Source organism: Mchenga conophoros, linkage group LG9 (assembly GCF_057382185.1).
Source record: "Mchenga conophoros isolate Kocher_MC1m ecotype Shallow Benthic linkage group LG9, M_conophoros_male_GT1.1, whole genome shotgun sequence".
In the NCBI taxonomy this organism is placed as follows: domain Eukaryota; kingdom Metazoa; phylum Chordata; class Actinopteri; order Cichliformes; family Cichlidae; genus Mchenga; species Mchenga conophoros.
The window spans coordinates 25,068,545-25,092,989 of NC_140534.1; the positions used below are offsets into that span (position 1 = coordinate 25,068,545).

At 41.2% G+C, this 24,445-nt stretch overlaps 2 protein-coding genes across 4 annotated transcripts; both read right to left on the reverse strand.

The window, feature by feature from the left end:
• Position 1: 1 nt before the first annotated feature.
• Positions 2-11,387, reverse strand: zdhhc23b (zDHHC palmitoyltransferase 23b). Of its 2 annotated transcripts, none has more exons than XM_085287137.1 (5): positions 10,912-11,387; positions 7,446-7,600; positions 3,856-4,530; positions 3,287-3,454; positions 2-1,169 (listed from the first exon to the last, which is right to left on the reverse strand). In XM_085287137.1, exons 2-5 carry the CDS (start codon positions 7,580-7,582, stop codon positions 902-904), a joined length of 1,248 nt encoding a protein of 415 aa, XP_085143263.1. In that variant the 5' UTR covers positions 7,583-7,600; positions 10,912-11,387; the 3' UTR covers positions 2-901. The 2 variants fall into 2 exon arrangements, with proteins under 2 accessions (XP_085143263.1, XP_085143262.1); XM_085287136.1 differs by having other exon boundaries at positions 10,994-11,384.
• A 1,359-nt stretch (positions 11,388-12,746) lies between these two features.
• Positions 12,747-24,055, reverse strand: gramd1c (GRAM domain containing 1c). 2 transcript variants are annotated; one of them, XM_085287130.1, is made up of 18 exons: positions 23,913-24,048; positions 23,242-23,350; positions 22,810-22,933; positions 22,242-22,342; positions 21,756-21,851; positions 21,583-21,663; positions 19,754-19,872; positions 19,512-19,668; positions 19,195-19,354; positions 18,957-19,100; positions 18,727-18,845; positions 18,474-18,616; positions 17,130-17,233; positions 16,070-16,240; positions 15,595-15,661; positions 15,348-15,467; positions 14,878-14,983; positions 12,747-13,892 (listed from the first exon to the last, which is right to left on the reverse strand). In XM_085287130.1, exons 2-18 carry the CDS (start codon positions 23,332-23,334, stop codon positions 13,824-13,826), a joined length of 1,974 nt encoding a protein of 657 aa, XP_085143256.1. In that variant the 5' UTR covers positions 23,335-23,350; positions 23,913-24,048; the 3' UTR covers positions 12,747-13,823. The 2 variants fall into 2 exon arrangements, with proteins under 2 accessions (XP_085143256.1, XP_085143255.1); XM_085287129.1 differs by having other exon boundaries at positions 12,748-13,892; positions 23,242-23,347; positions 23,913-24,055.
• Positions 24,056-24,445: the final 390 nt, after the last annotated feature.

Sequence of the window (24,445 nt, forward strand, 5' to 3'; positions counted from 1 at the left end):
GCACACTTCTTACATTTATTTTATAAAATATTTTCACAGAAACACATAAATCAACCAGAGCAATTATTGGAATACAAAAAACAAACAAAAAAACCCCCCAAAAAAACCCTTTAATGCCTGTGAGAACCAAAAGCAGTGAAAAACTCATTTCTAACTGATGCCAAAACATATTGATTCATTTGCGTTTTCCATTTATCTAAGAGTTGTTCCATTTCTGAGTCAGTTTTGAAACGGATTAAAAGAGTCAAAGTAACCGTGTGGTAATAACTAAGCAATCAGCTGCTGTGGAACTTCAAATTAGCTGGCCTATCTGGCCTGTGCCAAAATGTTTCAATTAGTTGTGATAAATATCCATGAATTCGTTTCACAAGGCCAAGTAAGGTCAAGTGCAGTCTGTTTGTGAATGATAAAAAGGTTATAGTGAGCCCTAGAGAGCCTCCTTGAATATCCTATCTGTGCACTCAGAGGCATCATCTTGTGCTGTGTTCAGACAAAATGTCCCCACCAGGATCAGCAGATTGGAGTTATTGTCTCGCATCAAGGCACTACGAAGGAGGGGAGACATAAGGTCAGCCTTCAAGTCAAGGAAGACATCCAGCGTGAAGGACTAGTAATATTTGTTTGGCAGAGGTGACGTATATGACCAGCTGCATAGAGGAGATCCTGCATGTCCTTCACATTTATGGCAGTATGTGCATCTTATGGGCGTGAGTAGTTGTTATTGCTAAGTGTCAAAGTCAGTGCAACTCCATATGTTGCACGTTAAAAACGTAGCAGCTCTGAGGTTTGCTGCCAGCAGCACGTCCAATCAGTTAAAAGGAGTCATGCTGCCATCCAGTGGACACTAACACACCAGCAGCCACAATTCCCAAACTTTAAACAGCATTGCATCACAAGTCTCTCACACCAAGTCAGTGGGAGAGGGGGGAATCACTTTGTCTCCCATGCTCATGAACTCAGACCAGTTGCCACGGAAACCTCGGGAATAGGCGCCAGTGTTCACGACGAGTCCCCAGTAGGCGCTGCGAGCGGTTTTCTCTCGCAGGGCGATGCGGGCTTCGCGCTCGGTCACGTTGTAGCTGACGTTGATGAGCTGTATCGCCAGCAGGTGAAGCAACCCGCCCGTCACGATGCTGCTGTACCACGCACAGGTGAAGCAAAGAGCAGTGCTGGAACACAGACAAGGACGGAGGTAGTCAATTTTTTTCTTTTTTACCAGCAAAAGGGTTTTATTTTCATGCTCAGCCACTTTCAAAGATAAAATATTTAGTGTAACCAGTTTAAAAGGGTGTAAATGGACAGATCACAGTTAAAAGAACCAGTATTTTTACATATTGAGGGCATGATACTCATTCACAGTTTTTAACTCTGAGTTCAGTAGCAGTGCCAGTACTAGTCATTTGAACTACTTCACATGCATGCTCGTTGCTCTGAGCAAAAACTGTGAATCTTTCTCCAACAGCTTAATGGGCACTGCTTCAAGGTACTCTTGAAAGTGATTCAGTAGAGCGAAAAAAGCCAGACACTCAATATGCTCATGGAAGGTCCTCACTTACTTCTGGTAGTTCTGGGAAAAGTATTAAATGGCTGTGCAGTGGGTCAGTGAGGATCTTAATTGCTGCGAAAAAGGCTGTCAACCCTATTTTCTGTGGACTCTATCTCAGCTGTGGGTGTTTATTTAAGCACAAGTACTGATGCTGTGCAGTTAAGATGTTTAATTTTGTTCACAGGGTAACAATACAGAGGCTCCTAATTTTAATTAATAAGGCACTGTGAATACATATGTTGATTACATTACATTTTAAGGAAACCTGCCTGTAGAGCCTGATTTATTTATTATGCTCTTTCTAGTATAAATACTAGTACAGAGTATATAATCTGTTCCATTTGTTTGGGTACCTAGGGTTGCTAAGCATTTGACCTTGACATTCATCGTTAGGACACAAAGTCAAACCATATCGAGTAACAGATTATATGAGAGCTGTACAACACACTTTTTACGACATCACAATGACGCCATAACAGACTAATTCCATCATATTGGAATATGGACAACATACTGGAGATCAATGAGAAGGCGAATGAGGAAATAAATTACATGTATGATCACCTGTGATGAAATAATGAATTAAAAGTAAACTCAAACACTTCTTCTCATTCATTTTTAGTTCCCTTCCATATTTTAGATCTCAGCATTAACCACCACAGGTCCACATGGTCACTGAACGTCATTATATACAAACCTTACTGAGCTGATTATAAACCTGTATTTACACAGATTTTTTTTTTTTTTTTTTTACAGCAACACCAAGTCTTTTCTACAAAAAAACAAAAAAGTTGATTTAAACTGTGTATTTCACAATAAAGCTGACGCCAAAGATAACACCGCCACTAGTGTAGTGTGGCTTATGGTAGTGGTATTATCCTTCCATTTGTCACCAGTGTTTCCTGATGTCTGTGGGGCAATGCCTTGTTTTCATTCTGGATTTGGTCTCTGTTTCAGAACCGTTACAGCCCTGATGCTAGTGCCAGAATTCAATTAGCTATGCATAAAAATTGGAAATCTTTACAGTTTCCAATCAATACACACATACATGCATAGTCATTTAAGGCTGCTCCCTTATTTCAAACAGTGAATGAATCTGAAAGTTACAACTTGGCACAGATTTGACACCAGATGTCCTTCCTGATGTAATGCCCATGTATCCTGGCTCGGTGGAGATGTTTGACCATAATGCACAGAAAAACCAAACACATCATATCAGCACAAAAGCTTTATGCTAACTATAAAGTGCAGTGGTGGAGGGAAAATGATTTGGGCTTGTTTTGTGGCCACAGAAACTGGACATGTTGCAGTCACTGATTTGACCGTGAAGTCCTCTGTGTACCAAAGTATTCTAGAGACAAATGTGAAGCCATCTTTCTGGCAGCTAAAGCTTGGTTTTAAACTGGGTCATGCAACAGGATGATGATCCAAAACACTGCAACAAATCTACAAGAGAATAGTTGAAAAATAAAAGAATAAAGGTGTTGCAATGACCCAGACCTCAAACTGACTGAAATGCTGTGGTGGGACCTTCACAGAGCTCTGCATTAATTAATTCCTGCAAACCTCAATGAACTGAAGTAATGTGGTAAAGAAGAATGTGCCAAAATTCCTTCACAGCAACATGATAAAGCCAAACAGAAAATACCACTTCAAAGTTCTGCTAATGGTGGTTCTACAAGCTCTTGATTAATGGGGTATACTTAGTTTTTGACAGAACTGTATGTCTGTTTCCACTACCTGTACTGGTTGTAGACTCCTGGGCAGTAGAGTAAGGCGAAGAGGAGATTTTGCCGTGGACACACACTCTGTAGCACCAGGCTGATTCCGTACAGGGACGTCAGCAGGAAGAGGACGAGCGTGAGCAGAAAGCTGCGGTGATTGGCCTGCCCCACACAGCTGTTTATCCTGCCCCGACACAGACAGGAGGGGACGCACAAACACACGTGTACACACACAAGCAGACAAAACATTGTACTGAGACTCCAGGGTTACACTACACTACACACAAACATGCAGGAGCGTGCATGGTATAGAAGGATGGCAGCAAGGAAATTGTGACGTTAACACAACATAGAAAAAAATATGTTGAGCTAGACACAAGAGGACAAAGATATTCATTCTCTCTGAGCTCATTACCTGCAAAGACAGAGTAACTTAACTCTTATAAATTAAAGGTGTTATTTTAGATCTGCGTGGTCTTTGTGGAGAAAAGAAGCAGGTCACAAACAAGACAACTTCAGTGTTTGAAGGAGAAGAAAGCAGTGATGACAGGCAGGTCGAGTGAGAGGAATTTGAATGGAACCCACCAGACACAGTGGTGGTCGAGACGCAGCACGCAGACACCACAGATGCGACAATGCCCCGCCCTGGGGGGCCGCACCATCCTGCATGCCTGACACCAGTTCTTTCGGTTGCTTTCCTTCATTTCCTCCTCCGCATGCTCCGACACCCCAGCCCGGTTGGCTACAGTCATCGTCACATCCTGCCTCCCACCACTGAGGGAAGGGTTTCTGCAATACGCCACCTTGCTGTGAACGGACTCTTCGTTTGGGCGCAGGATGCCCGGATCTCTCTTGGTGTGGAAAAGAGCCAGCAGGGTGAGGACAACCCCGACGCTTACCAGCGCTAGCTGAAGCAGTCCAAAATCCCCACGTGGAAACACCTCAGTGATGAACAAGTAGTACATGTACGCCAAGGAGAAAAGGGCCAGGCTGAGGAAGAAGAGGGTCCGTCCTTTCTTACGGTGGGTGAAATAGTAGTACCACAGCACTAAGCCCGGCAGAGCTGTCAGAACCACCATCCCAATCAGGAAGTGGAGAGCAGCAAGGTGCAGCAGGGCAGGAAGGAGAAGAAGAGGAGGAATGATGGACAGGTCCACCTTGCGAGCTCCACCCCACAGCCACGGCACACGAATCCGATCTGTGACGACTGCAGCCACCTGTGACAGGGATTCAGGCTTCTGAGGTTCCCTCTTCAGAAACCTGATGAGGTAACGGAAAAGCTGTAATACTTTTTTTTTAATTAAAGTAACCATGTAGGGAACTTACTAACATGTTTCAAGCACCCAAAATACAGACAGAGAACTCAAATACAAGTTATTCATTCATCATATTTTCATAATAAACAGCAGATTGCAATTACAATGTGATTTTTATACCCTGAGTGTCACTATGTGAAAAACCTGATATTGATGATACAATAAAGCATTCAGTCATCAGCAGGACTCATGCTTCTGACTACCAAATTAGTCGACTAATGGAACTATCAAGAGCCCAACATTTACTGACGTGACGGCAAATGAAGCATTTCTTATTGGGCCATAAAGCTGCAACAAGCACACACAAATCACACCTGAGGCCGAAAATTATAGGTCTTCCCCTCTCTTCTACGACCCTCCCAACAGGAATACAAAAAAGCTTCATATTACGAAATATCTCAGAATAAGTGGGCCTCAATGAAAATGTGATTTTAATGGGGTACAGTGTTGGGCAAGTTACCTTGAAAAAGTAATTAATTATAGTTACTAGTTACTTCTTCAAAAAAGTAACTGAGTTACAAGATTCTAAAAGTAATTAATTACTTGAAAAGTAACTATTGCATTACTTAAAAAAAAAAAAAGTTTAATCCTCTGGGGTCCAGGGTAGATTTGGCCATTTTTAACTACTTTTGATGTTTCCTCTACATTTCACCTTTAAAAACTATTTACTTTGCCTTGTTTGGTATCATTCTTTTCAGCGTGTATGAATTTACAGTTATGTTTTCATTTTGACATACTGTATTAACACAATTGATCTAAAATCAGACAAAAAACATAATATCAGAGTAGAAAAAGTTATATTTTTTACTGTAACAACCACAAACGTGTTTAATGAATCATATTTCATAACTTTAAATGCAAATATAAATTGTCAATTTTAAAATCATATGCACAGCTTTTGCAGCCGTTTACCTTTTACCCCCTTTTTTTAATAACAATTTCAAACTATTTACATAACAATCAGCTGTTCTGCATTCAATAAGATGGCGCACAAATTATTTGTGCCACTCCAAATATTTCTGTCCACTATAAAGGAGAACATCACAGCCCGATACCTGCAGGTCTGACAGCAGCAGGTGTATCACTCCTATTCTCTACCTGGAGACAGCAGTCGCCTCATTGTTCTGACACACAACACAAAACTACCCACAACACTACAGACTAACTACACAAGACAACACATTAACTACTTAACTAACTTTTCTGCTGTCTCTCTCTCTTTCTCTCTCTCACCATCACTCCTAAAACTTCCCCCTCTTCCTAAACAACCAAATGTCATGTTGCCATATCATTTTTTGATTGGTCGACATGGTGCATTTTTCCACCAACATGAAAGGGTAGAGGTTTTTTGTTGTTGTTTTTTTGGTCATAAGCAGAGAGTACTTGCTAGCTCTGTCCTAAACATGACAAAACTATTCAGGAACAAACACCGCGTATATTTTGTTTATCATGACTCTGGTTTTACGTGGCCTATCAACACAATTTAAAAACTGGTATATGTCACCTTGTTGCTTTGTCATCTTAAAGTGGTCATGTGATTGGCTTACCGCGACTACTTCATTCTTCCTCAGTCAAACAGCAGCACTCATGCGATTGTTTTGCTCCCTTAGCTCCAGGTGTTGTGCCAAAAAGTGATCGTCAGGGAGAAAGTGATTGCCGTCCGCGGGAGCGCGCGGAGCTGCTTAACGCTGTAGCGCCCAGATCTTGGGGGGCCCTGATTACTTACATAGACAGCTTCTTCCGTGCAACTGATATAAGGTGCAATAAGCTGAAGACAGCTTCAACCGTCTGTTTGTTGAAAAATAGTTTTCCTTGTTAGTAACTGTAACGGCGTTGTAACGATAGTTATAGTGATTAGTTAGATTACTCGTTACTGAAAAAAGTAACTCCTTACTTCCATCACTGATGTGGTAGAAATAAAATTATCTGATATCTTTTGTTTTAGATAGACAGAACTAAGACAGTAGTTACATTTTTAAATTTACTTTCTGGGTTATAATTCTGTTAAAGCGTCTCTGTAAGAACAAGCAAGACAGTTTGTGCCCTTTGCACATATAATGCAAGCAGCAGCAGAGAATTACCAGCACTTTCAGCTGTTCTGTTATGTGATTGTAAATGATTTGGCACAGTGTTTAAACCAGATGGCCTTCGTGACACAGCCCTTCCATTTATCCGGGTTTTGGACTGGGCACTGGGAGTACACGTGTACATGTGACCCCATGACACTGGGTTAATGTCTCCTCCCAGTGTCAAACCAAGGATCTTTCACATAGAGTCACTGATCCCAGCACTGTTATATTAGAAGCTTTGGTATGAAAATGATGTGATTCTCTTTGGATTTTGCACCGCTGGTCAGACAAGTCCAGGAATTTGACCAAATTGTCTGATTTGTGTTTTGTTTTCTGTATATTATTTCTGCTGGTATAACAGATCTTTAAAGGTTGCTCCTTTTTATTTATAGTATTAGTATTATACGTTTTTTGTCTTGATTTAACTACAGTCTGTGTGTTTGTTGTAGTTATGTAGTTTTGTGAAAATCTCCTAAAGTCTGAACCAGTAACATTTCAACTGTGATGTTAAATTGTTACTAAATTTATAAAATCTAAAAAAAACATTAAAGAAACATGGACTTTAATCCTTAGCCGACTAACTTTTTTCATTCTCTCCTAAAAACTGATGATCTTTAGCAGGGCCTGTGATTGGCCAAAAACAGCTCAGAGGAGGGACAGGAGTCTAGTTCAGATCAATCGAATTACAATTCACCTAAAGACTATTATGGATTTTCATCGAAATACACCAAAAACAAGTTGTCTATCTTGCCTTAAATTGGGGCACAAAATTAAATCTCGCATTTCCCACCTGTCACAGGCGTCATCCAGGTCCTCACAGTCACAGCAGCAGGCTGCTACATGGCTGCGCTGTCCATGTCTGTTCATGTATTCGCAGCAGCACAAGACCGCCTCCTCCTCCAGCACCTTCTTGGCTTGCCTCTTCATTACAGAGAGCCCTGCAGCCTGTCAGAGGTTTTAAAACAGGTAATGAGTTCGAGGAAAGTGAAAAGTTGCAGATGATCAAAGGGAAGGGAAAAGTATTAAGTGAAAATACCTTTACCTGATTTGCTTTCAGCTAATAATCATTTGAAAATACCACTTTGCTGAACTGACCTTTTCATGCAGCAGCTTACCAGACACTTGCATGCATTTTAGATGGTGGAGTGCTCTGAACAGATTTCCACAGCACTTTCACGTCACTTCCTGTCCTCACATCTGTCACACATCTGTCACCCTTTAATGATTTACAGCAAATGATCAGTCCCCCCACCCCCCGCACACTGGCTTGTTTATGTGGCACAGATGGATATGGATTTGGGTTGAGGTGGTGTCAGCAGTTATAGCAATGGCAGGTCTTAGGTGGCCTCTCAATCATGGCATGACAAAGTGGGGTTAATCCTTCAGCTGAGTTAAACCTCTATCTTTGGGAGGAATATGAATGAGCCTCTGATTAGCAATAAATCACAGAATGAAATTGTGTGTTATTATTAAAGCTCAGCCAGCAATCACGCTAATGTGTTAAAAAGGACATTCTGGGTCAGAAAAGGTTACCAGCATCTAATTAGGGTCCTTCCAGGCACCCTTGGATCTGTAAGATCCTAAAGAGAGGACAGATTGGGTTACATGTACTGATTAATGGGTGTGTGCTAGCACCAAACAGCACATCTGCTCCCTGACAAATAAAGAAAAATACTGCTGCAAGGGCTTACAGTGTGACTGTTGCACTCAGCAATTTTACAGCTGTGGTGTTTAATGCTTTGGCCAAAAAGCTTTTCAGGGCAAAGCACATCATTTTGCTTCAATATCTAGGAATTGCTGTCGTTTAGGATGGAAGACGTCACTTTTACAACTCTGATTATTAGCTGAAAGCAAATCAGCAACATTTTTCATAGTTAATAGTTCCAGATTGCAACTGTCGAGGATGCTTGCTTTACTTACTTTATATAATTTTGCTGTAAACACCATATTTGTCTGACACAATCGAGGCTCATTCTCATCCTAGGCCAAACTCTCAATTTGAATGTGAAAATAAACAGCATAAAATAACATTCTCATTTGACTATATACCAGAGCCAAAGAAGTGTGACAAGGAAACCTCCAACAATGTCTCAGTGTCTCAATGCCCGTTGCTGACAAAGAAATGAAGACAGACCGATATACAATCACTCCAACCGATATTTGGGGGACTCCAGTATCTGATATATTAGCTGATATATTGGGGGTTTTTTTCACATACACACAAAACATAAACCAATGTACCTAACACTTGTTATGTGTACTTTTATGTGTATTTACTCGTTCACACTCTGCTTGGATCAGGGTTTGTTACTGCTTTCTTACCAGGTTTGTTACCTTGTTACCAGCAGTGCCCTCTAGTGGACAAACTATGCAACAGCAACAGTGATAACGTGCCTGAATGGTGTTTCTCCCATTTCTTCTTTACTTTTTTCATTTATCAGCTGTTATAAATGTTGATACGGAGAGATCTGCAAATTGATAATATCACGTAGTAATATCAACTGTTACGCTATCAGTATTTTGCACCAAAAGCATGCCAACAGCAGCTAATAGGGTAGTGGTTTACACATTTTCCTAACAGCAGCAGATTGAATTCCTAAGCTACTGAGCTTCTTTCTGCACAATTTCAGTCAAATGTTAAAAAATGACTGTAAAACACTGAGTACAGATGGATAAGGGTGGAAATTCAGATCATGTTGAGCTCTGTGGGTTTAGGGAGTCATCAACTAAATGGGATTTGCATCTAATTATTAAAATAATCCCAACATTTGGAACATTAGTTTGTTTACTTTTAAGCTCATGAAAATGGAGGGACTACATAAAAAAGGCTGCAAATCCTCAGTTTTAGTGCAGACTTTTATTCTAAACCCTTTCCGAAAGTCCACACTTTAATTACATTTTTCCCATTTCATTACAAATACATTTAACTGGTGTACAGCAGCAAAATTAGGAAGATTATGTCACTGTCCAAATGACTGTACATTAAAAGGCAGAGCTGCACAGTTAAATTCCTGAAGCTTGTAAAGACATAAAAAGTACTTAAAGTGGCCTCACCTCCACTCAGTGCTCGGCAGAAAGCAGGATTTACAACATCAGTCTTTGTACATGTGCAAAGACTCAAATAGTAAATGGACTGGTACTTATATAGGACCTTTCTACTCAAGTTAAGATACTACACATCTCATTATCACAATCACCACTCAATCACAGCACTTTTATCTATGCCTAACATTTACATAGTTAAGCTCCCATGGATGTATCCAGACCAACGCATGTTCCCATGGCTTCCTACTGGTAGAAGACCACCTTTGCTTTTTTTTTTCCAGAGCAATAATATTCTCATACTTCCTAAAACGGGTCTGAATGTACCACTAGTGGTCAAGGAAGCTACACCTCGTTTGGAAGTCAGCCTCTTAGACACCTACACACCTGGTAACTGACCAACCAAGACACCATGCTAAACCTTCCAGGTGGAGGACCTAACAGCGGCTGGCTGTAGCTTAATATATACTTTATAGGTAGGATGACCAGATTTCCCACTTTACTATTCTTTCTCCCACCTCCCAATACTACATACTGAGGGAATGTCCCACATGTTGCTTTCTCACAAGAAACAAGGCTGTAAAAGAGATGTGCTGATCCACAGAACCATCCCTACAGAAACCCAAAAATGATTACCACGCAGAACAGCAGCTGCGATTACAGATAACCAAAAGTTACAACAATTGTAGTGGCATATAAAAAAACTAGCTTTCAGGTTATTTGTAGCCTTACTGCAAACTCCTTACCCCACATTTAGTCAGCATATATAGAGACTATCGAGTGTTATAAACATGAACATTCTATAGAAAACCATTGAGACAAGTGTTACTTCACAAAACTGCTGATTGCTGCAACTTGTGTTATCAATGAAATTTTACTTAGGGTAGATGGGGAGCCAAGATGGCATTAGAATAACTAAATACACGCCTGCTTATGAATAATCAATTAACATCATCAGTTATTTTTTTCTGCAGCACACCTGCTCTAAACTATACCTTGCATAATAAACTTTTGTCCCAGTAACAGGATGCTGTGCTGACACATTCAGTAAAAATCAGTTTTTATTGGAGACGCTGTGACTTTAAACTCGACTGCATGTAAATATTAGGACTTCACCGTTTTCCCTGGCATTTAACCCAATGAATCCTGCAGCTTGTCGGTAACATAATTGCAGACTGCAGCTCACAGTTAACCGACGTTCAACCGACGTTTACCTGCCAACAAGCCGCCGTCTCACCGGAGCGACACACTGCGTCAAAGCAGGTTTCACGACCCGACAAACCCGGGTAAACATACCTGCACACGGGGCTGCTACATGCCAGCCTCTAGAAATATCGACTGGAACGATTTTCCCCCGCCGTGCTTCTTAACGGAAGTCTCGGTCCCGGCAGCAGAGCTCGTATCCGGTGTTTCTGCCGCTAAATGCAAGTCGCGTGAAGTGACCGCGGAACGGCGGCAACGGCGGGGGCTGGGTTTGAGTATCCGGCTCGGCTGGTGCTTCCTGCAGGAGCCGGGGGGTGTCTTCTGCGTGGACGTCCAGGTTTCGGTACACAGAGAAGTCCTGCTTCCTCCTCTCCAAACTGGCTGAACTGTTTCTGTACTGACGTCACATGAAGTGGCTTTTCCCCGCCCAGCCTACTCCCACATGATGCTGCTACTGCTGCATGCACAGCTGTGCTCAGGTGAAGTGCTGGAAAAGCTGTGTACCAACACTCCATCAAAACAAACAGTCAGTTTAATGGTCTTTGTGAGAAGCTTCGTCCCGTTATAAATTAATTATAAGTAGCTTATCTTACTCTTGCACATTTGGTTATGCAAGAGAGATAATGCCAACATTTTTTTGGACTTTTATAACTTAAATCCGGGCATAATTGATGATTGTGGACATGGCAGTTTAGCACACGTGTGCTAAAAAGTGATTATATTAGATACATAGCCATCTGATTGCTTTTAATATAGTTTAGTTTCCATAGTGTAATTTTTCGGTTTAGTTTTAATTGTTATAAGTTCCAGTTTTAGTCTTTAATTATTACTGTATGGAGAGCATATGTCACAGGCAAGATTTAGGAAAATTGACTCAGTCTTGTAGACTCAAAATCTCAAGAACTAGTCCCATCAATGCCTCATCAGATAAGCTAATGTTTTAACATTAATCTCAGTTCCTTCACATGGACTCAAATTGCAACAAATACTAGGAATGACCCACCTACCTGAGCCTTAAATATTAGCCATCTGTGTACGTATCATATTGCATCATGGCTCATTGTCATATCAGAAATATATAACCAAAACAATGCACGCTGTCCATAGTCTGCTTTTTGAATACTTAAAGAGAAAACTAATTTAACATCAAATAATGCTTTTATTTGTATGTTTGTTTGGTGGGGTTCTATTTGTGCTTTTACATAAATGTTTTATATACTGATCTCTTTAGCATGCCTCAGGAAAGCCATCAGGTATAAAATTCTGAATTCAAACATGCAAATGGAAACATTCAAGTAGTAATTTCTTTTTCCTATAACTTAATACTACAAATTGACTATTAATGCTCATATAAGGATAACAGCAATCCTGCCATATGCAATATAAATGAGTCTCCTTGCAGTTTAGTCCCCGCTATCACTACTGTAAGTGAATACTACAGAGGAAATAGAATTTCCTTTGAGGATGAATTAGGACAGACTTGTGGTCAATAATTAAACACTCTCGATCATATTATGTTTCGCCTGTGACAAAATAATGGAGACACATTTGGCTTTAGTCCCATTTAATCTTTTGCTTCCCCCAGCAGAGCATCTATGCAGCTCCTACCAACACAATCTGTGTGTGTTTTGGTTTTGTTTGTTTGGGGGGTTTTTTAAAGAAAAAAAGTCTATATGGCAGTTCTGTCTTAGTTAAGTCAGATTCTTCCAAAGATAAATATCACTTTGTGCCAACACAGATCAGCCTTATACCAGGTTCCAAATCAATCACTGGTGAAACCGTTTGTTCCACTGGCACAACAAGAGAAAGCACCAAACTTGGAAATTAAGCTCATTATTTACACTGAGACATTATTTAGAAAAATCGTCATTAAGAGTTTAAATATAAACACTATTTATATTTTAAAGGTTTCCAGGAAAAGTCAAAACTTCTGGCAAAAGTAATATTTATTAAAATGATCAATGACAAGACAGCGACAACAATCAGGACCAAACACAGTCAAATTCAACGAAATTGATTTATACGTACAGGAAAATGAGAGTCTTCAAATTCAAGAATGACATGTGTAAACCTTAAGAATTAAAAAAATAAAATAAAATAGAACAAGCTTTCCTCTAGTGTTGACAGAGTGAGTTCACAGTACTGAGATAGTCCGAGCCAACACCTTCGCTGAAAGATCACCTCATCAAAAGCATTTTAAACTACAAAAAATCGTACAGTTCTCTAAATTTGGATCAGTGCAGAGGAGAGGGGAAAAAAAAACAAAAAAAAAAAAAAAAACAACAACAACCCTGATTATACCTGAACAGGTGATGAGGATCAGTTCTGGTCTGCTTCATTTAAGGTCCAGGAGAGAACCACAGTGTAATCATTGAAATATCAGCAGGCCAGAATAACTGAAGTATACATGTACAAGATGATTCGAGACCACAGTGTGTAGATGATCCTTCAAGTCTGAGTCACTGATTAGCGGGATTTATTGGGGAGAGGAGCGTAAGTCAGCCTTACTCATAAGACTCGTGCAAAAACGTAAATGTGTGCAAAAAGCTTAAATAATATTGACTCACATCCCAAAAATAAAACTAAAGTATTCACAACAGTTCATGTGGCACAAGGCTCATTAAAATAACCATGGAAGCTGCGGGAGCTGAGTGGTCCTCTGCAGAAATCTAAACCAGACTGGTGAAACATAATCCTCCTCCCAGCAGTCAGTCCGCAGCTTAGAAAACAAACAACATCCTGGCACCTGATACCTCACCACAGGCTTCGGGATGCATAACCACGAAGAAAACACGGCATGTGCCTGGGGATGCCCACATGGCAACATCTGTGGATAGCAGAGGTATCCTCTGAGACAGTTCAGTGCTTCAGTGTCGTTTTACCCACAGGGACAGGTGCTTTGTAGTCACCAGGCGTGGCTGCGTCACTGCTGCGCTGCAGTGTGATTGGCTGTTGCAAAATTCTGTTGCAGCATCACCAGTGAAGTACGAAGCTGCAAGGAGAACACGTACAAGACCAGATGAACACCTGTGTTAGCCTTTGAGCTAACATAACAGACTGCCTGCCCCCCCCCCAAAAAAACCCAAAAAAACAAATAAAAAAAAAACAAAAAACAGATGTGTTCATATTTCTTCCAACTCTTTAGGTTTATGGAGCCTAAATGTGAATCACTCTAAAAAGCTGTGTAAATCACAAGAGTGCCATGATATTAAAACTGTTCTATATTGTGTAAGTCTGCATTTAATGGAAGGAACAAAGACAACATTTATTTACATTTCTTAATACAGGACAAGATATGTTCAAGAGATCAGGCCATCCTTGTCAGATTCTTTAATTTTATAATGCTCCACATATTTTCGACGTCTGGAGTGAGAGCAGGCAAAGAGCTGCAGTCTCTCTGCTAGAATATCTGCAGAAAGTGGTTTGCTTATCCTGCTCATTTAGCAATATTGGTGCCTTCACAGATGGCCATAATTAATTACTCTTATCTCAACTCCACCACTATATATAGCTATTTAAATGTTTGAAGTTCTCACAAATTTAAAAAAAAAAAAAGCATATGTTTAGTAAACATGAATCCAAATGTCAGTCTGCCATTTTTCAGGATTTTGGTGCCGTATTGTTTGCAAAGATACGGGAGAACTGCAGTCAGGCTGAAAGACAACACTAAGAAACAGATAATTCCTTTCTTTCCTTACTCGTGCCAATGCCACGATGCTCTGCACTTTAACACAAGCACATGCTTTGCAATTTAAAACAGACCCCATCACAACAGAAACTCATTGAACTATATAAATGTCAGCTGTTAAATGTGCAGTTCAGTCTTGTCACTCAGGATTTTGAGTAAGTCACTGACAGGAAAAAAGGCCTTCGTAATATGCAAAAATGAGCAAATCAAACCAAAACAGAACAAATCTAAACAAAGGAAAAATATTTACATTTGATTTTGTGATGAACTGGTCTTTTAAACAACCTACCTGTTCTAAGAGGTTAATGGAGTCCTGAAGTACATTTTTGAGTAAGCGCAGCTCCTCTGGAGACCTCAACGCTGCTCCCAGTTTGGATCCATACTCAGCAGCTAAGCTGTTAAATAACAAAAGGAGGAATTCATTCTCATGTGTAAGGTATTTTTGCTACAGAAGAACCAGAAACGGAAACGAAGTGAAGAATGTGAAAGAAGGCCACTGATGTCACTTACATAACACCAAAAATTCACAGAAGCAGACAGTTTGAACACTGAGTCATTAAAACAAGAGCTCTCTTGTGCTGTATGTGGGTTGCTTAAACGGCCAGACAAAACTGGAGGAAGACGAACCCCTTCCTCTCGTCCACCCACACTAAGACTTCTGCTTTCTGAGAGCTTGTGGCAACAGCTATTACAGGTACCATCTATGAACAGTCCTCGGTTATACGCAGGTCACAAAGAAGCAGTGGGAAGTCAACTGACCTGGCCTCGCTCCTCTCCCTCAGGCGATGCTTTGTAGTCAGATACATGCGCTGGGCCACATCCTCCATGGCCCACAGCTTAAAAAACAAGCCTAGATTCAGCATTGTCAGGATCAGCAGACTGTAAAAAAGGCAGAAGGTATTGAGTAATCTGACCAACAGAGCAGGCAGGCGGAAGTGACTAAAACTTTTTTTTTTGTAAGTCAAAACAAACAGTTATCTTTCTGTGTGTGTGTGTGGTAACTTACACCACACTCATCCCAGCCACTATCGTTGTGACATTCCATCGATACGGACCTTTCATATCTACAGGGCCTGAAATACAGCAGCAAACATCAACACAACAGTTTTTGACTAGCAGTCCTATGAGGATAATATTGCACTCAGAGCATGTCGCATTTGTCAAGACATTTCCTCTTAATGACAAGCAGTTTTTTGCTTGAGGTATAAAAGTTGCTGTTCTCTGAGCGTGTCAAAAGATTGTACCATAACTCTACTTAAGATGACACAGTTATAACAGGTTTGAGTCTTTCCTATTCAAAGTGTACAGTAAAAAGTGTATTAAATGTCTAAGCCCACATTAAGGATTACTTGAATCCAGTTTAGGCCATTACAATGAAAATATCAACTTTAAGTGTTTAATTCAAAGCCAAGCACAGTTATAATGATCCCACCACCCCATTTTCATAAACTGTAGTTTCATTATTAAAAAGGCGTCAGTACCCATGTTGCCTTCTCTGTGCTGCTCAGCGTCGTGCCTATACTGCTTTTTGGGCTTTGAATGCTCTGCCAGAGTCCGGCTGTAAGTCCGCCTCCTCCTGCGAAGCCCACCCATCTTCCCCGCCTCTCCACCTCCTTGGTTCATCTCTGCTTCCTCCTCCAGCAGTTCTGCTTCTGTGTTGTGTAATCACAGGGCAAAACCAAAAAATATATATAAATAAAAGGAAACAGGTGGGTTAACTCAGCAAAAGCAAAAGTAATCAGCATGAACGGCCTGGTCCGTTTATGGTCATGCCAAAACATCTCAACACTGTATTTTCCCAAATGTTTTTTGGCAGGTATGAGATGTGCGTATGTGTCATTTGTGGTCAGCAGTGGTTTTCTTCTTGGAACGCCGTTCATGTATGCCATTCTGCCCCCAGTCTCCTTATTGTTAAATCATAAACTCTTAACCTTAACTGAAACGAGTGAGGCCTGCTGTTCTTTTACATGATATTACAGGTTCTTGTGTGACTTGGATGAGTTGTCAATTTAAGTCAGTTAAATTGTCTTTTTTTTTTTTTTTTTTTTTTTTTTTAAATAGTTTTTATCATTAACTCTGTTTCCCTGGGTCTTTTTTCTCCGTGTGTTATAAATAAATCTTTTTTGGAACCAGTACTGGTCTTATTTTGTTGTATTTATCCACGACACCTTAAAAGCCGGTCTGCAAAAATATTGTCGGACATAAACCGGTCCGTGGTGCAAAAAAAAGGCCTCCGATTTAAGTTATCTAATTAACTTTGGTAGGCCAGCCCCTCCTGTGAAGGTTCACCACTGGTCCAAGTTTTCTCTATTAGTGGGTAAGGGTGGTCCACTGGAGTCCCAAGGCCTTAGAAATGCCTTTATAATAGTTTCCAGACTGATAGATGTCTGCGACTTTGTTTCTCATCAGTTTCTTTAGATGGTGCGTGTTGGAGCCTTCGTTCATATCAGATCAGGGAAAAGAAAATCACAGGCTGAAGAAAGGAGACAGGCAAGTGCCCTCTTCTCCCTCCACAGCGTGGAGATGAAGCCGTCTACTCACCCAGATGCCGGAAATTCTCTTCTATGCCACTCCAGGAGTTTTTGGTAATAAAGGACTTCACGAGGCCCCATGGCTGCTTCTTGTACTTTACATCGGTATACACCCTGATAATGTGACAGAGTAAAATCCAGTTAAGGAGAATAAAAGTAAAAGTCAGACTCACTGATAACATGGTTAACTACACAAATAATGTGTGATGAAGATATACTTTGCATCAAATTAAACAAAGCCTCTGCATTAGCCTTGCTTGCTCGACCCGGTGCTCAAATCAGGAACCAGTATTTAGACAAACCCGTGAAATACTGGGAGATAATGGCGTGTTCAGAAGAGACCAAATCTGAACTCTTTGGATGGCACAATACACGCCATGTTTGGAGTTCAAAAGGCACTCCATATCACCCCAAAACTAGCAGTGAAGTTTGGAAGTGGGAACATCATGGTGTGGGGCTGTTTTTCCAGCATGTGGCACTGGCACGCTTCATATAATTAAAAAGGAAGGATGAACAGAAAAATGTGCAAAGACATTCTTGAGTAAGATCTGCTGCCATCTAGCAGGATGAAGACGATGAAATGAGACAGATCCAAACACACTGCCAGGGAAACTAGGTTGGTTTCAGAGAAAGAAAATACAGCTGCTAGAATGGCCCGGCCAATCACCTGACCTGAATTCAATTGAAAGATCTACGGAAAGGACTAGGAGGTCAGAGTTCATAGATGAGGCCAACACAACCTCCAGGATTTAAAGACTGTAGAAGAATGAGCCAAAAAACAAATAAAATAAAAAAACAAACAATCACATTTGAGCACCTGCCAAGGAGTCACAAAATCACATCTTAGCAAGTTGCAAATGTAATGCAGGACTAACACAGAGAGGGACGACCTTTAATGCTCACATCCACAGTTAACCACCAGTTAACACCATTAATGTTCTGGGACGAAACTGGAGAATCCAGAACCCTGTGAGGTGACCATCCTAACCACTGCACTACTCCGTGCCTAAATGTAAAATGGTTATGTGCAGACAACACTGGTTCATCCACTGAGTTAGCCCAGCCCCCCCCCCCCCCCCAAGCTTGAAGAAATTATAGGTCTTTGTTAAGTGACTAAAAAAATGCAATCAGGTAGAGTATAAAGTCTGTAGAGATACTGACTCATAATATAAAGACATGAAAGGTGGGTGAAGGTTTTTACATGGCGCAGTATCTAATTAGGATATAACTGTGCGTTTACCACTTAATAAATGTTAAAATTGCTAGTTTTGTACAGTTTAATATGAAGTACACCTAGCTTTGTCTAAGTGTAGTGCCAAATAAACCAGACCCAGAAAAAAAGTTGACACTTTACCTTAGTCGACATTTCCTTTTAGAGTTACTCATGATGTAGTAGCGGGTTTGAGTGTAGAAGTAGTCATGATAGGGAACGTCATGTGTGTACACCTCCGAGTTTATGAGGTAATATTGACCATCCCTAGATTCTTTGTACAGCGTCTGACAGATAATAAAGTACAAATAAGCAGCCAGGCGTAGTTCAAACAACATTAACATATAAATTAATCAATTTGAGCTGGAAAGCGTCATTCATGCTGATGTAAACACACCTGGTACTCCGTAGCAGTGGAGAACTTCCCAATCAGAGGGTTGTTGATGGTTATTGTGTAGTTCAGACTCCGCTTCATGTTACCAGAAGAGTCTTTTTGCCAGGCAGTAGAGGTGATATCTGAGAACACAAAAGGCAACCTTGAATACTGTGCACACAAGAGCTTTTATTTGCTAGATCTGAATGAAAACTTTTCTCTTTTTTTTTTTTTTTTTAAATAAAAAGCCTTACTGGTTATCTTCCGGGCATCCATAAACCTGCGCATGAAGGTGGAGTCGGTGAAGAGAATTCCAAACATATGTTTTGCACCGATGTGGAAAACCCGGTTCAAATACTGTCGACCGGACACCTGAGACAGACCAACGCGGTCCTCCACTGAGGAGAGAAAAGAGGAAGAAAGATATTAAACCACAAAAAACAAAACCACACCTTTTAAGCATGCACCAGGCCCTGAGCGGCATCTTGTCACCTTCTTCTTCGCTTTCCGAGCCGCTTTCCTCAGACATGCCGTTTTCGTTGGCGTTAAGGTCAAGAGAAAGGGAGGAGCGCTTGGAGACGCGCTCCGGGACGAGGCGGTCCAGTTGGGGAGCCGGACTGCGCCTTTGGGATGGGGTGTTACGAAAGTCCTCCTGCAAGAAGACAAGTTTTTCGTATTTTTGTTTTCCTTTGAGGTCTGTTACCATAATTGGATCTGAGGTGCAATTATGGCTAGTTTTGTCATAATTCTTGCAAAAAAAAAAAGATGGATATACAGTTGCAGTATTAAAAACGTGATTGCTTAAATACCAAGTTGGAAGAGCTCTGTGAGCCAATAGGGGAAGGCATTTCTTCCCCTTGAGGTGTGGAGGTGTCCAAGGGTCCATTTTCCACTTCAGGGATGCGGAGGAAAGGGGGCCGCTCTAGTCTCCCTGGACCGTCATCTCCGCCAGGCCTGGCTGTCAGGCTGCAAGCAAACAAATGGGCGACATCAGATTCTAAACATGTCATGCGGTGCGTGTGGCTGGAGATGGAGGTGTAGGTGCGTTTACCTGGTCTGCATGTTTGATTCTGCTATTATTGGTGAGCTATCCATCTCTTCATAGCTTAAGCCAAGATCAAAACCATAATGCTGCCTAACCGTCTGCCATAACTCGTGGCTGGTCAGAGACTGAAAGAGATGGGAAAAGGCAAGTCAACCATGACGTTTTGCTTGAAATGAATGACACGTGAGGTCTTTACCTAGGAGATAAGCACACAGACACACAAAGGAAGAAAAAACTCCCAAACTGATCAAGCAAACCTGCTGTATTGTCACCATGGGCGACAAACTGGCTGACCTTATCTCTCTGACCTGCATAGATACTCATCTTACACTTTGGCATTAACCCTTGGCAGACAAAGGTTCAAAAGCTTCCATACAGTGTTAATAAGCGGGACCTTCAGTTTTTAGACACAAAACAGTGTTACACAAACAAGATCTTCACTTCAAAATAGATGAACGAGATTATTGTAGACCCGTTTATTCCACTGGAAATTTACGCGTTTTTGTCGAATGAGAACGAATTATTGTTTCACGTGAAACCCACAAAAACGTTTGAGATCCGTACACGCAGGTTTTACTTACGCGTTAAAGGACAACAATCCCACAGCTGCGAGCGTTTACTGGCTCCCAGGCAGTGATCAGTGACCTGGACGCACAGCGCACCCACATTCAGGAAGTAGACAACTCAAGCGAGTCCAAGACGCGCCGCCCAGATTTGCTCCAGTGAAAAAAGGTAAATAGAAAGCTTTTTGTACCTCCCGTTCTCTTATTCGTGAAACAGCCACAGGAAGCTTCTTTATTTTTGTTAGAGTAAACCCTCTGACAGTTTCAACTTCAACACCAGCGAAGCGTCAAGTGCGACTGGAGGCCAGTCGTCAATGCAAATCAGCCGTCCTGGCCACACCTGCAGAGGTCAATGAACTTTTATATTCAGGTGTTTGCGCTGCAGATCCCAGGAGACCCACACCCACGAGAAGAGGCTGCCATAGTGCCAAGGCAGAGGCTAAAGACCGATGACGGGAGAGTCCAAAGTTCAGCGATTAACAAATTAATCAGTGCCGATACCAAAGAGCCTTGAATGGTTCTCATCTTAAACCCTATGATAACCATGCTGGTTATTTTAGTCTCAATACCCAAAACAAAGCTACTGCCTTAACCTGAGTGGAATTTTCCGCATTCATCTCACATTTGAATTAATTTGATCACTTTCAGGAAAAGGAAAAAAAAATAGATATGACGACAATAGTTTCAATTAAAACAAACAAACAAAAAAACGTTATGACTTTGCATGTCCAGGTTTAACACAAGTGAGATATCGTTCATTTTACTATGAAAAAAAAAAAAATCCGGACAATACAAATAAAACTGTTCTTGTTTATTCTTATTTGTTTACCTTTACTACACAGGAACACAGGAAGTGGGTAAAAGGTGAAAGCTGACTTCCAGTGGGTTTATTTTAAAAGTACATCCCTCATTTACATGCAGGTTAACACATGTAAATAAAATAAAAACCCTTGTGTCTGCTAGACTCGTGAACAAACACCGGTGCTGTGTGCAGATGGTTAACCCTACACGCAATAACTAAACAAGACTGATTACCTCAAAGGAAGACCGTTTGTGGCTGGGGTAGTGGAGCATGATATGTACTCTGAACTGATTAGATAAATGCTCCATAAAGTCACAGGACCACTGGTGTTTTTGGAGGAGTTGCGCACAGCAGTGCTTTTGGAAATGACTATAAATCATGAACTAGTGTTGGACATAGACATGAGTACTGTACCGATTGGGACAATGCGCTGTTGCAGGTAACAACAGGTGGGTGAAGCAGGGCCTTACCTTACCCAGCAGCGTGTTTTCCCACATGCGAGAAAATTCCCGGTAGCTTTTCTCTCTTGCTGAGAAGGAAGTGAAGAAGAACTGCGAGCGAAAATACAAAGAGAGAAACCGAATATAAGCAAATGTGTGTTTTTCATATGTTAAACCAGCTCTGAATGATTGCAGTTTGGTACCTTGTCTGTACTCGTGCAGATCTGGATGGCGTTGGGAATGAATCGAGCAGTTTTCTCTCTCGTCATATTTGTGATGTTTTTAAGTGTCAGAGTGATCTATTTGAAAATAATAATAATAATAGTGAAAGGTTAATGTGAATGCTTGAAGAACAAACATCAGTGTCATCTGTTCACCAATGCAAATATCTAATCAGCAAATCACATAGCAGCAACAGTAGATTTAAGCATATCTACTGAAATTCCAGTCAGGTGAGTGGGGGAGAAAGGTGATACAAATGACTTTGGTTGTTTATTCCAGATGGACTGGTCACAGTGTCAGAAACTGCTTATCTGCTGGGATTTTCTCCACATATCTATCATCAGTGAGTTTAACCTCTTGGGTACAGTGATACTGAGAGGTCAAACACACTGCAACTTAAGAAAACGCCAGCAAATAGTTTACACCCTCGTCCTGCTGCTCTCCATCCTTCTCTTCAGTGTTATTACCTTTGTTCCACGAAACACATTGCTGTAGAAACAGACCCAGTTCACTGAGAGGTAAATGCGTCCCTGTAGAAGTATATCCCGCTGGAGGGCACACGGATAATCTGAGGAAAAACACAGAAGAGCGCTGAAGCAGACACGCCATGCATATAAATAAATGTCTCTGACCTGTGTTTGCCGTTTTTAGGTTTCAACTGCATTTGGAATAAAGATGAGCATTTTCACAGAGAAACCTTTTTGTGAGCAGATCCTTTTTATCATTTAAAATATTGAACTTATACAAACAAACTGGTGCTGAAATGCAGTGCTCATTAAATTGTTACAACTGTGGGTTTCTGGCTGTTGCTAAAAGCTCGAGAAATGATCATTGTTTATGTGACTGGAGGTTCCTGAGCAGCTCTAACATAATAAATGATGTGCACTGTTTACAGAAATTTAATGATGCAAAGACGCCCATAGAGAATTGAATGTCATGACACAAATAAAATAAATATTATGATGCATTTGGATATAAAGAATGGAACTGATGTACACAATGAAAGACCCAACAATGGTAGCCTTTTCAACTCACCCACTAGGAGTCTCTCTGTTTCAGGCAGCTCTTTGAACAGCTTCTTAAACTCCTCGAGCCTCTGTTTGTAGGTTGGCACAGGAGGCTGAGGTGCCGCGAGGCACTGTGTCTGAACGTCAGAGCTCTGACAGAGGAACAGTTCACATTAATGACACGAGGACTTTAATGCAGAGCAAGAATTTGCGAAAGAAACAACAAAACGATGAGATCTGTAAAACCGAGATTAACATGTGTAGACAGGCATGATAAAATAAAGAACATCTCCAGATGATGAGCAGATTTATGAGCCTCAGGGAGGAAACAGCAATCACACCTTTGTGCTGGGAGGAAACATGGCCTCCCACAAGGGGGCAGTGAAAGATTTTCCATTTCACAGTTTATGGCACTGATGAGAGCAGCAGCAGCTTTATGTTAGTTGTATTTTTTCCTTACATCTTCATCTGAGCTCCACCTCAGGTCCGGCAGTGAGGTATCATCTGTGATGTCATCACTGCCCACTCCTGACCGGTTGGATACCTGGTCCATCTGCTCTGCTGCGCTGCTTAGAAGCAAAAGTGCATTGATATATGTGGGTTTATACATTTGGCTATGCTGTAATATGCTATGTTTAAACCATTCGTGCTTTAGCGTTATCGCTTTAAACTTTGATTAGCGGGTGTCAGGACGAGGCGGAAAGCTCTTTTTGGAGGGTTGAACTCTAATAACCTGCAAAATGTCAACAAACATCAGGTCCGCTGGGGAGGTCATTATCGCTTCAACGGAACTGGTTTGACTAGAGAGCTTAGTGAGGATGTGCAGGCATGCCACTGAACAGAAACCTGCACGATCTCGTGGTAAACTGGAAAGCTTACCACGAGCTTACCTTCGGTAAAAGGGCAGGTTTTGTGGCCACAAGTTAAAAGTTGACAGCAGAAAAAAAGTCAGGACTTTAAAGCAGCCTCCCCCTTTTCCCGTTCGCCGAGATAGAGATGAGAGATGGGAGCTATCAGCTGATGTGCAGCCAAGTCAAACAGCTCAAGTTGATAAAAGACTATCAAAGATCAGATACTCTGTTATCAAGCTTATGTTTACATCTCCACGTGCTCTCTAATGAGCGCACTTACCTGTCACGTAGTGGACCCAGGATTTCTGCTATGCGTGACCGAGGTTAAAATAAATAAAAACGCAGCCGTTTGTCCCACACAACTCCGAGGCTCTCCCGAGTTTAAAGTGCTCTTGGCACGCCTTCCTGCAGGTGCATCTTATCCGGCCCAGGGAGCATTCCTTAAGGGAGTTGTCATCTCATTGGTGGTGACGCTCATTGGGCTTCACTCAATTACTTAAATCTTCAAAAAAGGCCCCTCCCTCCTTTTATTTTAGTAATCCTCCAGATGAAAGGTTGATTTCAATTATAGCCATTTGACTGAGTAGCGCATTGTGATTTTTTTTTAAGTATTTCATATATACCTGTTTACTGTTCCTCAGCCAATCACAAGGCAGCAGCGTAATATATTTACACATGTAGATATGCCCAGGATGATCTGAGTATCAGAATAGAGAAGCAAGGTTATTTACGTGACTGTAAACGTGGCAGTCCTTTTGGTCTGACTATTTCAGAAACTGCTGATTTTCCAGCCCAACTCTCTCTAGTTTACAG